Below are 14380 nucleotides of genomic sequence, written 5' to 3' on the forward strand. Positions count from 1 at the left end.
TGACTTCCCATAATTGGCTGTAATTAGATTGTCATAATTGGGAGATGAATGGAAACAAATGAAGGAGGAGACAGAGAGGAAGAGGTCAGAGTAGGTCAGCTCTAATTCAACACCTTCATTAGGACGTTCTGAAAACTCTGGGATACACTGTGCAGCTCTAGAAAATCATTCCGGCTGAGACAGTTGGGGAGAGATCAAGACTTTTGGCAGAAAACAGGAAGGCTGAATGTATTTTATCAAAGTGTCTCTTCATGCAACATACTAGATTTTGAAATGCTGACATAAAAGGGAAACACATCCTATAACACAACTGTTTATAGGATGCTAATTACTTTGTCTCTGCAACTCCTAATATAAATACTCAGGCTAGACAGAAGTATTTTGATTGCTGTTCCTTCTTATATTACAGCTCTTTAAAGGAAACTTTAATCAGGCAAAAATGGGCAAGTCCTGTATAAAATTCTGCTTAGGGCCCCATCCAGTTTAGGCCCTGTTCTGGCTTATTGGGGGACCGGACCACCTCTCACCTCGGGGATCTTCGGCCTGCTTGGCCAGTTTACGCAGGGCGGCAGCAAATCCGGAGTTTGCAGACTGGGCAGCTGCGTTCCCATTGGTTAGTGGGCTGAGGGGACTGACTGTGGCCGTGGTGCGAGTTGCTGTGGAGATCATTCCTAATGATGCCGATTTATTGGACTCATGGTTCATACCTGAGGGAAAGAAAGAGACAAGAAGCTTTAAAATGTTGAAAATCACTGAAAAATGTGATGAAACGAGATTTCTCTTTGTTAGAAAAATGATTGTTTTTCTGAACCAAGCTGGTGTCTTCGTCAAACTGAATGACTTTAGCTGCGGCTGACAAGTGTGTAGAAGTGTGTGTGTGTTTTACTGCCTGTGATCATGATAGAGAGTGCAGCTTCAGCATAGATAGAGTGGAGGGAGTAGAGCTGTGTCAAATAGAGCGCTGACCCTAATAGCAAATCACACACATGAGCGCACACATGTCCGTTTCCTCAAGGGAGCCAGCCGACACATCTTAAGACCCGGGAGCATCCATACACACACACACACACACACAAGTCCTATTAAGTACAACTGCATTTTTACACCCTGACACAACACACAAACCTTCACCCACACACACGCAACCCCACATCGATCCACCGGACAGTGGGGGCAGCGAGGGACCAGCATGGTTGGAGCTTCCCTTGTTTTCTTCATCTATCCCCACACTGACCCACTAATGTTAATTACAGCTGGAATTACTCCCTTACACCCCCTCCAGTCTCCCTCCCTACCCCCCCATCCCATCCCATCCCTCTGCCGGCTTCAACCATGACCTCATTACAAGCACACAAACACCTTTAAAGCACACACACACACACACGCAGAAAACCACAAGAAGAACAAACGAAGACCAAAAGCAGCAAACACGCTCATGAAATATTCATATGTGCACACTGAACATGATTATTGAGTGCTCTGCTCAATCCCACTGACAATGCTGGTGAGCGAGGAGGACAGGCAGGTGTCAGGGCCTCAAAGTAGCAGAGACTTTCATATTTACAGACGCCTGGACGGATCCTGGACTCCACCGTGTGACACACATGAGCAAATCACTCACAGGAAACTAATAGATGGAGGAAGAGGATGGAGTCTTGAACAAAGTGGACATGAAGTGGAGAAGAAACCTGAGATTTCAGCAAAATAATCGGGATATATTTTGGTATTGATGTATTCTTTCATGTTGCCCAACAAAAAGGATCACAATCTGTAATCTATGTGTTTCTTCTCTGGTAATGACATGTTAAAAAGAAAAGAGGAAGAGGCAAAGAGAGTAAAAGCTCAGATCCTGATAAGCTGACTGTGTGTGTGTGCGTGCGTGTGTGTGCGTGCGTGTGTGTGTGTGCGTGCATCTCCGTCTCTGCTGAGCCCAGCAGTCAAGGGAGAGATGATAAGACACTTTCTATCGACTCCTTCTTTTCCTCCCTCCCTCCTCTCCTCTCCACACTCTCACTCTTTTCCTCCTTTGTCTCCTCTCCTCCTCTTTCGTGTTTATCTCAGCATACTTGAGCTTGTTCAACAAAAGCCAGTGCACATGATCTCCTCTCTCTGTCCTGCTCCCCTTTTAAAACAATCTTTTTCCTCAGAGGCTGCTCCCTCTGATGTTCCAGCCGTTTTTCACGAGCGCTCTCGCTAAAAGTGTCCACATGCGCGTAATTCAGACATGCAAACACTCACCCCTGCCTGCCGCTCACTGATCTCCTCCTGCTCGTCGTCTTTCTGCTCCTGTGTGAGACTCTTTCACTCTCCCCCCTCTCAGCCTTGCAGCTGCTACGTGGTCACGTGACCCCTTTTCTATCTAACCTCTCCTCCTCCTCCTTCTACCCTCCCTCCCTCTCAATCTCTCACCCCATCCACTCCATCCAGCCTCTAACTCCTTGCTTTTCTGACAGTTCACCTATCTTTCCGTTTTCTCCACTCAAGCTGATGTTTACGCTTTCTCTTCTTCCGTCTTTTGCCTTCCTCCCTTTTGGCTCCCACTCCAAGGGGGATAGAGTGACGGCGGCGTTGGTGGTGGCTTGGGGGGCGGAGAGAGGATGAGTAGAAGGAGGAGGTGGAGGGTGATGAAGGAGAGGGAGGGTGTGTGATTTGAGCTCTGTGTGTGTGTGTGTGGTAGTGTTAACCCTCCATCCATCACTCTGTTTTAGTCAGCTATCTGCTTTGGGACTCCGGAGGGGGGTGGAGTTATGTGGGGATCTGGGGTGAGTATATAGAAGGGGTTTACAGAAACCTTTCACCCCTCACCTCTGACCACTGACCCCTCAGCAGGAGAGAGAGAGGAAGAGGAGGAGGTGCAAAAACCCCAGTGGAAATTAAGATGTTTACTGGAATCTCCTTAGAAATTTTTTACCTGGGTTTTCTACCTAAATTAGTTTATTATTATTATTGTTGTTGTTATAAACAGATGTGGTTGTATCATTAAATTAATCACTAGGTATCTTAGTAAAAATATTAAGAGTTTTCCCAGTGTTAAAGTGTTTTTCCATAGTTGTTAAAACTGTCACCATGTTGTCACAGTATGAGACGGAAACTCTGTGACAAAAAACATTAAGCTCCTCCAACTCCTTCCTGAGCTGCTGCTGTCACAGCTCCCGACCAAAAACAACCAATCAGAACCAGGAGGAGCGTCTGCTGTCAATCAACGCTGCTCAATATGCTGATGGCGGAGAAACATCTTACCATTTCAGGAAAAGAATTTATCCGCCGTCATCGGTGGCTATGCTAACTAGCCTTAGCATTAAAGGCAGACTACCAGCTGTAGCCTAGCAGATAACAAGTGAGGGTTAGGATGAAAGTGATTGACAGCACTAAAACCCTCCTACTGTCTCTGATTGGTTGTTTCTGACTGATTGACATATTTCTGCAGTTTGTACTGGAAACACAGATTATCAGTCAATATGTCAAAAACTTTTTCTTTATAGAAGTTAGAAATTTCAACCCTTATTTTTTAATTTAACATAGAAAAGCAACAACTGTTCCTACTTACTAAAATTATGTAAAATATTGACTTTTATTGTACTGATCTATAACTTTACAAATGCTAAATTTAGTTTTTTTTCTCCGTTTCCAGGAATATTTCTGCTAAGATTCATTTTTCTGGAGAGTGAAAAGTGAAACAAAATTTGATTTGACTGGGAAGTTGAAGAACTGGGCAGGAAATGATGGTGCCAAGTTGCAAACATTCTGGTTGCAGGTCAGAAATCCAGGAATAGGTTAAATGTTTTTGTGTCAATTACCAATATTGATAAAAGATAACAACAATATGCGCGTCTCTTTTTTATGTATTTAAACACAGAAGGAACATGTTCACATACAGAGGATGTCAGCTGCTGTGCTTGATGATAGTTTAATGAGATCATGCAAGCCATCAGAAGTGTTAATAAATCATTTATACCTGTGAATTTAACATTTTACAACTATATTGGACACTGAACCCAGGGTTGCTTATTGGCCTCCGATAAGTTCCAGCTTCATTAAGCGTTGTTGTTCTTTAAGGTTTGGAACCTTGGAAAAAATGACTTCCTGATTAAAAAGAAAATGCACTTTAAAGCAATTCATGCAAAGACTTGAATGGTTTCTCAAAAACAGATTTGGCTCACGTTTTATTTTGACAATATTTATGTTTTCGTCAATTATGTAACTTCATACACATATAGTCGAAGTTTGGTAGACTCAGTACCAAGCAAGACAGGTGGTGGAGGAGGTGGAAATGCCATAAACAAGTTCTATTATTGTATTTTGCTGCACAGGAATCAACATGTACATGAATGAAGTAGGCCTCTCTGTAATAATTTTAATTAATCTCTGAATAATCTGCTCATGTGAACATATAATAAAAGTCTCTACTTTGGAAAACATTGTTGAAAATCTCTAAATCAGGAGGAAGAGAATGTATTCAGCAAAATACAGTATATAAGGGTTGCTCTAGACAGGAGCCTGATTGGGGTGCATTTTAGGACTTCAAAGACTTTTCAAGGGTAGAAAAGTAAAAATATTAACTGGAAAATGTCACCCAACTGTTGCAGTGACAAACTGTCTAGTTGACCTACTAAATAATTGGATCTGGCTAAAACACTTGTTCAGAAAGAACCTCACAACTTTTGTTCATGTGTATAAAATGCAAAAGCATACCTAATGATACTTGCTTATGTTGCTATCAGATGTTAGCCTGGCCACCGTGAGCACAACAGCGATGAAATCCCACAGGTCTTCCAACTGGGTAACAGTTACTTTGGTATGAAGTAAATCTGAAACACGAGTTTCAACTTCTGAGTCAAAAATCAATTATCAAAACAGCAAAGATGATATGAGCCATGCCTTTCTGTGTCCTGTTATCTAGAGAGACACCAAAGCTCAGGGGGTCCATGCACTTCGATCAGCCACAACATTAAATCACTGGCAAGTAAAGGAAGTAAAATTGCTTTGACATTTGCAAAGAAAAAACAAAGCTTTTCAGCAAGGTTAGAGTGAATTATTGCCACAGTGTATTTGTCTGCTGCAGTTTTTCTTGACTCCAGGTGTTTAGCTGAATCTGAAAATGACTTTTGCACAGTTACAGTATCTGTGTCACTGGTTTCATGATACACAGCAGGCATGCAGAAGTGAAGCATCGGTGTGTGGGTTTGGTTGTTATTTTTAATTCCCATTTAAACTTCAGTGCCATGCAAAAGTATTGAAATTATTTAAATCAATTCACTTTATATCACAAACTGCTATGCATTTCACTGAGCTTCTATGCGACAGATAATTGTGTGTGGGATAAAATAATAAACGGTTTTCCAGTTTGTCTGCAAATGAAAATTGGAAAAGCGTGGCATGCATTTGTATTCCCCCTCTTTACTCAGACTCCCATAAATAAAATTCAGTGCATCTAATTACTATCAGAAGTCACCTAACTAGTGAATGTAGAAAAGCTCTGTGGGCGTGAACACTAGCAAATATACCAACGATGTCACAACCGTCTTCTCAATATTTACCTCTGGGATGTTTATCTGTCATCCAAGAGACGATAAAGCCACTGGTGTTGCTAAAATTATCCTGCCACTACAAACTAATAAAACTTCCCTCACCTTTGTCAAAATGGAAATCATATCAACGCATCCAAACACAGACACACCCGCCTACGCAATCAAATTCAGCTCAGCTTGACGTAAGCGATGCAGGACATGTCAGGGCCTGTGTGTTAGCGCCTCTCTTTCTGCATCGCTCATTTCTCTTCTTCTGCTCCTGCACAAAAAACAGGCTGGACTCCAGGGGATGGCATGGACAGCAGGGGGAAGACCTGCTCTGCCTAGTCAGCTCATTAAAGAAAAAGAGAGAGAGAGGGTGTGAGTGTGCGTGTGTGTGGGTATGCGAGCGTACGTGTGTGTGAGTAGGGGGCATTAGTGTGGAAGAAGAGGTCGTAACACCAAATTGACCTTATGCCTGAATGTGTGTGTGTTTCTGTCTATGTCAACACTTAAATTAAATTGATTATCCTAGGTTGTGTTTATGAACAGTTACCTGGTGTAAAGACCAGTAATGAGCCTGCAAACACACACACACACACGCGCATACCCCCCCCCCCCCCCCCCCCCCACACACACACACACAGTGAAAACATGCTCCATTTAAACTTTAAAACATATGTTTCTGGAGTTAATGCTAATCACAATAATGGCTACTGTGGCTTCTACAATAGCTGGCAGACTTTTTCAAATTCCCCAACACACACACATACACGGGGGGGAGAGAGAGAGTAAGGAAAAATAGCCAAATGTTTTACGGCCTCTTAAACTTGTCTGTAATAGCAGTCAGAGTGGCGTCAACACAGCGGTCTCTGGGGTTCCTCCAGGGGCTGCTAAATGGCTTTAGTAGCTGCAGTCACTCTGCAGCTCGCACAGAAACACTTAACACATCCTTACAACCCATAAACAACCGACACACACACACTGAGATTCTCTCACACCCGAAGGATCGAGTCTACTTTCAAACAACGCAGCTGAAGATGCACACACACATATATTAATGCATGTGCTGTCTGCACACAAACAATTAGCTGACTCAGGATTCAGGCTTTTCTTTTCTTCCTTTTTGTGCGTCAGAAAACGTATGCATGTGACCCCTCGGGACCAAACAGCCAGCGTGCATTTATAGTTCTGGGATAAATGGAGCAGAAAAACCACATACTGTAATAACCAACACTCCCAGTAAGAAAGAGGCAGCAGCAGCAGAGGAATCAAACAGTAACCGAAGGATCTCTCAGTGGGGAATAAATATAAACAAAAAGGCCTCCTTATTTTTTTCTCTTCTCTTCTTTCTTCCCTCCCTTTCACCTCCTACTAGCTGCAGGACATTGTTCCTCTTTCAGTGGCCCCCCTGCCCGCTCCATCTTTGTTTCTCTAATCAGTGTACTTGTCTTCAAGCATCTTGTCACTGGCCATCAGATGTAGAACCAGGACATAAATAGCAGCATCTCTGGGATGGCACACATTTTTCTGTATCTGTCAGTGTCATCGTTTCTTGTGTCTCGTCATTTCCTCCCCTCCCGCCTGTGAAACCACTCAGTCTCTAGCAGCATTTGCCCCCTTCTTTTTTTTCTGTCATCAATCTCCTGTGCAATCTGTGACTCAGTCTCAACTCTCTGATACGAAGGTGATGCAAAAAGATAAGACAGTCTGAGGCAAGCCAGCCTCACTCTGTCGCTCTGACTTCAGCCTATGGAGGTTTTTCTTTTTCATTTTATTTTTTTGAATTTGAAACTGGAGGAGTGTTTACAGGAGGAGTGGGGAGGGTGGTGGGTGATGTCAGACAGTTAAACAGCCTCGGCTCACCAGGTGTTGACATCGCTGCGGCTAGACCCCGACCATCTGAACAAACACGAGCGATGTGTGCTGACACACTGATAGCAGATGCACTCAACCTTTATCATCGTAGCAGGTGTTGGGTAAGTGTGAAGTACAGTGTGTAACTGAGATGTGTGCTATAAAAAAAAAAACTCCTCAAAGAATAATAACTGGAGGGATCGTTCAGAGATTAAAGGATTGCCTAATCTGTATCAGACTACAGATTAGGCCAAAGAAGTGCGGTTTTAGCAGCTGTTCCATTCACCACCTCTCTTTTATACTCCATTCTGACTGCTTGTTGTATAAGCTGCAGAACAATCCCAGATGGCCTTTAAATCAGATTAAGTACTCAGATAGCTTCCAGGATTAAGAATCTATCTTCTTGATTAATCATCAGAAAATAATGAAAGACTAATAAGAACGTTTTAGAAATTTTGCTTCAAATGCCTTGAACCTTTCCACATTTCTTTTTTTCCCTCCAGGGGGTCTTTTTGTGGGCTCTAGTGTCCCTTATGTGACAGTAGGCTGACAGGACAGGGGGAAGGAGAGGGGGGAAATCATGCGGAAAACGTCAGCCGGGTCCGGGAATCGAACCCACAACCACCGCGTCGAGGACTGAAGGCCTCCAAACGTGGGTCGCGCTATCCCCTACGCCACCACAGCACGCCCAACCGTCCCACATTTTGTTCTGGTATCTTCAAAAATGTTAATGTTTGTTATTATTACACAAGGCAGTCCATAACTGTGACATGGGAGAAAAATTATATGAGTTTAATTTGTAGTCCTGAAACCAAAAAGGTACAGAAAAACTGAAAGTTTACCAAGACATCACTGAAAAACAAAACTGAAAGTCCGAACAAGATCAATAAATCAGAAAAGAAGCCAAAAGGTTCACGGAGAAGCTGCAGAAATCTGTGCTCAGGTAGGAGAGGACAACTATCCTTCAAAGAAGTTTGTTGCCACAAGCAACAAAGAAGCAATGAACAAAAATGGAAGATGAAACTTTAAATAAGCTTTTTTTTTTTTTTAGCAGAAATCTATCTCTGCAGCATGATGTTGGCAGCATCATGCTGTGAGAATGTGGGGACAGTAAAGGAGAGTAATGCTAGTGAAGTCTGATGAGAAAAAGTAAAAATGTCAATCCTGGATGAAAACATGTTAGAGGCTTATAGCAGGACAATGACCCCAAACAAACAACCAGAGATATAAAGGAATTATTCAGACTATGGAATAATTGTGTGTGTAAATGGAATAGTTAAAGTCCAAACCTAAAATTAACTAATAATTTATGGCAAGAATTAAGATTAGATTTTCATGAAAATAAGTAGAATGTTTAAAAGTCCTGGTTAGGTCATGTTTTTAATGTGTCTGTTTTTACCCTACATATATCACTTTTACATCATTTTAAATCTGCTTAAATATTCTTTAAAATCAAATTGCTGCATGTCAACTGATCACAATAAAAAGCAATGACCAAGCATGTCTATGTTCATAACTTCTACTGTGAAAAGAACTGACATGAATAAAAAAAAAACATATTTCAACATTTAGCTCACATTTTGTAAGGTGAGGAAATAAAGACGGTGAGGTGAATCTGAAGCCATCAGTTTACAGCCACTATATGAGAAGGAGGTAATTAAAGAGATTGGAGGTTTACACAGTAACCCCTGCTGAGCAGCTGGTCTATGGTAGGTCAGGAGCAGCACATGGTGCATGGTGTGTCTGCGTGTGTGTGTGTGTGTGTGTGTGTTGAGCTCCACCTGCGGGCTGTGTACACACACAAAAGCGACGGGATCCGCTTGACTGCTGCTGATGCGCCCGCCGGCATCTATCTCAGCCAAACAATACAGTTGCTGTTAAAGGTCCCGGATTAAAGAGCAACTCCTCTGTCTCCCAGGGGTGCTGGGAGACAAACCATCAGGAGGAAACTGCAAGCTGACACACACACATAGCATGTATTTGTATACTCCTGAGTTTAGTATGAGCAAACAGGTGTGGTGTTTAATCACTGACAAGTTTGACTAGAACAAGAAGCCACACAACAAGGAAGGACCTCAAACACCTTTATAATCCCAAATCTCGTTACTGTGCCAAGACACACAATCACCTGTCCCTTACAGGAAGTGGATCAGTCAGACTTACAAATAAGACCATGAATGCTCTTTCCCCAAAGTAAGTCCTCGAGGGCCTCGTGCATGTTTTAGTTCTCTCCCTGGTTTAACACACCTGGATCAAATGATGGCTCGTTAGAAGGCCTAAGAAGAACACTGACATGCTAAAATGGTTGTTGGTACTACCAGGGAGAAAACTAAGGCATGCAGGATGTTGGCCCTCGAGGACCGACTTTGGAGACCCCTGATACAGCTGGCTTGCTTGTTTAGAAGAAAATACCTCAGAATGGTCGCCATATTATGAGTGGCAAGATCGTCTTAAATTGAGGTTGATATGCAGTTGGAAACTGGGATTTCTTGATAAACAGTCATTCTAAGTTTACGCTCAATTAATATTGGATGAGTGGGTTTGTGTATAAAACTATGTGTTCATTTCACCACAATAAACGTTAGGCCTATTGTGAGATATGATATCAAACGTCTGAACATCAAAACTGAAAAACTTATGACAAAATTAGCTTAAAATGCACTTTAATCCACCTTAGTCTCAAACTAGTTTAAAATCTAAGAGAAAACAGCGAAATTACAATTATATCTATATTTGTTAACTTTTAAAAACATGTTACTTATTAATCACCTGATTGTGAAATTGAGTAATTACTGTTTTCTTTCACCAAAAAGCCACGCACAACATGGCGCCGCCGTTGACGTATGATCGGAGCGCTCGTGCAACGTCTACTACCCCCCAACCCCCCTCCCAGTCTATGCTTCAGCACCCCAACGCATGTTTATTTGAAAAGCAGACGCCAGAAGCTGCTTTATTTCTGCTGCCTTCACTCTGTCCATCAAGCCGAACCAGTTTGATGACATACTGCTGACTGATTCAATCACACTCACTTTCATACTTCATGGACTAAAAACAGCGCAAGCTTCACTTCAAACAGTCCCTCTAACGCTAACGAAAAGAGAGAATAAACTGAAGATAACACCGCAGAATCATCAAAAGTATAAACAAAAGAAACAGCAAAAGGCGTGAGAAAGTTTGACCAGCTTAATTAATCAGTAGGATTTCAGGAAGAAGCCGCATTTCTTTGAAGCACCTTCTCAGACACTGATAATTAACAAACATTTGTGTAGAAAAAACACAAAACTCACCACCTCACCGGAAAGAAAACACGCATTTTTCTGCGCATACACCTTAAACAAATGACGGCTCTGTGCGTTGCGACGTACGATTTGATCCCCGGGACGACAATGTGTGCAGCACACACGGTGTGGAGATGTGGGAAGGAGAGGGGAACTCATTAACTGTCCTCTGAGAGAGAGAGAGAGAGAGAGAGAGAGAGAGAGAGAGACAGACAGAGAGACAGAGAGAGAGAGAGAGAGAGAGAGAGAGAGAGAGACAGACAGACAGAGAGACAGAGAGAGAGAGAGAGAATGGGGGAGGATGGGAGGAAGGAGGAGGAGAGTGAGCACCTGCTCCACTCATACTCCCTGGAGAGATGGAGGGATGTGGGGAAGGAAGATGTGAGCCCAGACTGCAGATCCCTCACAGCCTGGACATGTTTACCGTCCACTGGAGACAATCAGGTCTGTTCCAGGCAGCTCCTCCTGCTGTTACTGCTGCTTCAGAGAGCTACTAACAGCCATATTTAACTAATTAGCAATAATACCAGTAACAGGCTGCTGCAGCTGCTAATAACCATCTTTACCAACAGAAGAACTATTAATTATTGGATTCTGCTGAAATGTTAAAATCTATGGCAATAGATTCTTCTTTCTCCACTAGGTGGCAAGATCCTCGCCCATTGGGCATCTTGGCATATTGATCAAACTATATGTGAAAGTAACATCTTTTTATAAACACTTAAATTACAATAAACAAATTAGCAAGTTTAATATCTATCGTCTTTAAAATTTGGAACAGATTTAACTTTTTATAGGTATATGTTTGAGTAAAATGAGTGTTGTTCTATTATTCTATGAACTACAGACATGTCTCTGAAATTTCAAGCAAAAATTTTGTATTTCTTTGCAGAAAATGAGAAATGATCAGAGATGCAGTGCTTTTAGATCTCAAATGATGCAAAACAACAACAACAACAACAAAAAACAAGCTCATATTCATTCAGAAACAACAGTGCTAATGTTTTAAAGTGTTCAGAAATTACTACATATTACTAAAATATATACACACAAAAAAATTGATGAATTTTGGTGATAATTGTAAGAATAAGAAAACCTAAAAAGTCTAAGGCTGATCAAGACTGATCTGCAGAGAGGATTTTTACCCTTTTCTAAAAGCAGAATACTAAATCAAGGAGGATTGCACCATTAAAGGAACAGTGCAAAAAAAAAAAAAAAAAGAAGAGTAATGTGAGTATGGTTCAGGCAATGGAGCAAGTTGTCCATTAATTGCAAGGTTGGCAGTTTCTGTGCACACCCGTTTACCGAAGAGCCGCTGGGAAAGGCGTTTGGGTAAAACATCTAGTAAAGCGGTTTGTGCATTTTTTTAAAAAGTAATAAAAAAGGTGCTTCAAAGTACTGACCATCCATCATTACAGCTGAAACCGAAACAGCTTTTTGAAAATTAAAACTGTCAGCTTGTCCTCATTTTATGTCCATGGCAAGAGGAGGTAGTCAGGGGCAACATGTGGCATCGCAGAGGCTGTTGGTCTCAATAAAATCACCAGGGTTCTAAACCCCAAACCACACAACTTTAGTACCTGCATTACTCCATTTTTCTGCCCTTTTCCTGTCTAAATGTTGTAAATAAAAGGCACAGATGCTATAAAATCTAAAAAAAAAAAATAAAAAAAAATCTGAATCTGAGAGTTTCATATCACGTTGGACTACTTAGTGCTTTTGGTACAACACAATAAATATATGCACTATAAAAAAGGAGGAAAAGAGAATATTTTGGCAGAATAGAATAGAATAGAAATAGCCTTCATTGGGGAAAATCAGATGTAACAGCAGCATCAGGTCTGTAGGTTCACACTAAAAAGTTAAAAAAGTATTGTAAGAAATGTGAAATCTATATAGAATCTATACAGAAACTGGATCAGTAATAGTATACTGTACCGTAAGAACAAGATTACAACATAAAAATACTGTGCAGTCATCAGAAACACCAAACTCTGATACAAGGGATGTGAAAAAACAAATGTACATAATGTGCATGTTATTATTATATATAATCCAATGCAAACTTTATCTTGACCATGATGTAAAGAACACATCAAAAAACTACACAAAAAGACAAAGAAGTGGTTAAAAAGCAGTAAACAGGAGGGAAGCTGCAGGTTACAGAAAGATTGAACTATGGAGCACTGAAGGGAGATGAGAAGTGAGCAGAATTGTGAAGGCCAGAAAGAAACATGAACTGCCTGTAAAAATGCAGCCTAATCATAAAGAAAAGGCATAAAAATAATCCAGCAGTGGTTGATATTTTGTTTTATGTTGTGAGTGTTTGCAAAATAAACTTTGAAAACTAAATCCTGCTACTGAAGCATGCATTGGAATCATTCAAGTTTGCAGCTTTTACTATTGTGAGCATCTGACTGGTGTGAAATATGCAAACCTATCATATTAAAAAAATTGGTGGATTTTTCATCAGGAGGCACAATATCACAACGTCACCTTTAAGGGACACAGCTTTGAGCTATATAGTTACTAAATAAGAGATTTTGTCATTTATTCCTAGCGAATGATTTGTCTTAAACAGACTTATGAGATCCAAAAGCAGTAAAATTGCTTTCTGTGTGGTGCAGCTGGCAAGCAGCTATCACATCTGAGCTTCAGGTCTCAAGCCAGCTGCTTGCTGGGTTTCATGGGTACATTGTTGGTTAAATGCTGAATAACTGCAACATTTGCACTCTTTGTTGTGTTCATTATCTGTATCTCAACACCAACTGCCAATTAAAGCAAAAAAAAAAACAAAAAAAAAACAGGGAAAAACAATACCTGGTTCTTCCAGCTGGAGCGGAGAAACCAAAACAATGACTTGAAAGAGAATTTCAAGTCAAAAAAGATCAACAAAGATAATTAATTCATAATTCTTTACATGTTTTGTAGGATGTTGTTTCTCTAGACAACCCCAAGATCGTTTTTTTTTTTGGTACAAACCAAACCAGTAGATGCAAAAGCAAAATCTTGCAATCTGATTCATGGGCTTGAATGTCATATTAAGTTGAGGTTTCTAAAATGTATTGAAGTTATTTTTTTTATGGTGGACTAGTAACATAGCAAACAGCTTCAGTGAATTTTATGAACAAGAATTGAGTGTGCTTGTTAAAATTATGGTAAATTCACTCACAAAGGCACAGGCCCAAGTGCATACGGGACAACTAATAGATAAGTAACACAGCTGGACATTTAATCACGTAAATATACCAATTTCATTTAAATTGGTTGGTTTCTGGCTTTAAAGTAAAACAGATTTTCATTTGGGTGTCAGCACCATTGCTGTTGCTCGAAGTAATTCTGCTTTATAGAAGCTAAAATCTGTTCCAGTTTTTATTTTGGGTCATTGTCCTGTTGGGACACCTAAAAGGTTGTTTGTCTCAACAAACCAGCTGTTGAAATAAGGTGAAGAATTTGAAGATATAGTCCTTCACAATTCTGTTCAATTCTCATCTCCCTTCAGTGCTCCATCGGCGCTTTCTCACATTGAACTCGATTTCTCTGGTACCATTTCAATCGGGCACTTCTCTCTTCGCAGTGGAGGACGGCTGAGTAAATTTGAAAACCGCAGCAGAATTATTACGTTTATTTTGGAAAAGCTAAATACCACTTCAAGCAAGCATAAAAATGTCCTTGCAGAATTGAAGAAGTTATTTTGAACATTGATTTGTCCATCAACCTTTTCTACTGCAATACGTC

The 14380-nt window shown here is 40.9% G+C and overlaps 1 protein-coding gene across 9 annotated transcripts in view; it reads right to left on the minus strand.

Annotated features, from left to right (window-relative positions):
- Positions 1-14380, minus strand: part of LOC122835698 (genetic suppressor element 1-like) — a 43608-nt gene that overhangs the window by 16329 nt on the left and 12899 nt on the right. For 2 of the 9 annotated variants that reach the window (XM_044124955.1, XM_044124954.1), the window contains exons 1-2: positions 10660-10801; positions 528-707 (exon numbers count right to left, since the gene is read on the minus strand). In XM_044124955.1, the coding sequence (XP_043980890.1) occupies positions 528-707; positions 10660-10801 (322 nt within the window). Of the gene's footprint in view, positions 1-527; positions 708-2238; positions 2351-9145; positions 9321-10651; positions 10802-10972; positions 11001-14380 lie in introns of those variants that run through there. The other 7 variants (XM_044124956.1, XM_044124957.1, XM_044124959.1 and 4 more) reach the window with 7 other exon arrangements.

The sequence above is a fragment of the Gambusia affinis genome, linkage group LG08 (genome assembly GCF_019740435.1).
Source record: "Gambusia affinis linkage group LG08, SWU_Gaff_1.0, whole genome shotgun sequence".
Lineage (NCBI taxonomy): Eukaryota > Metazoa > Chordata > Actinopteri > Cyprinodontiformes > Poeciliidae > Gambusia > Gambusia affinis.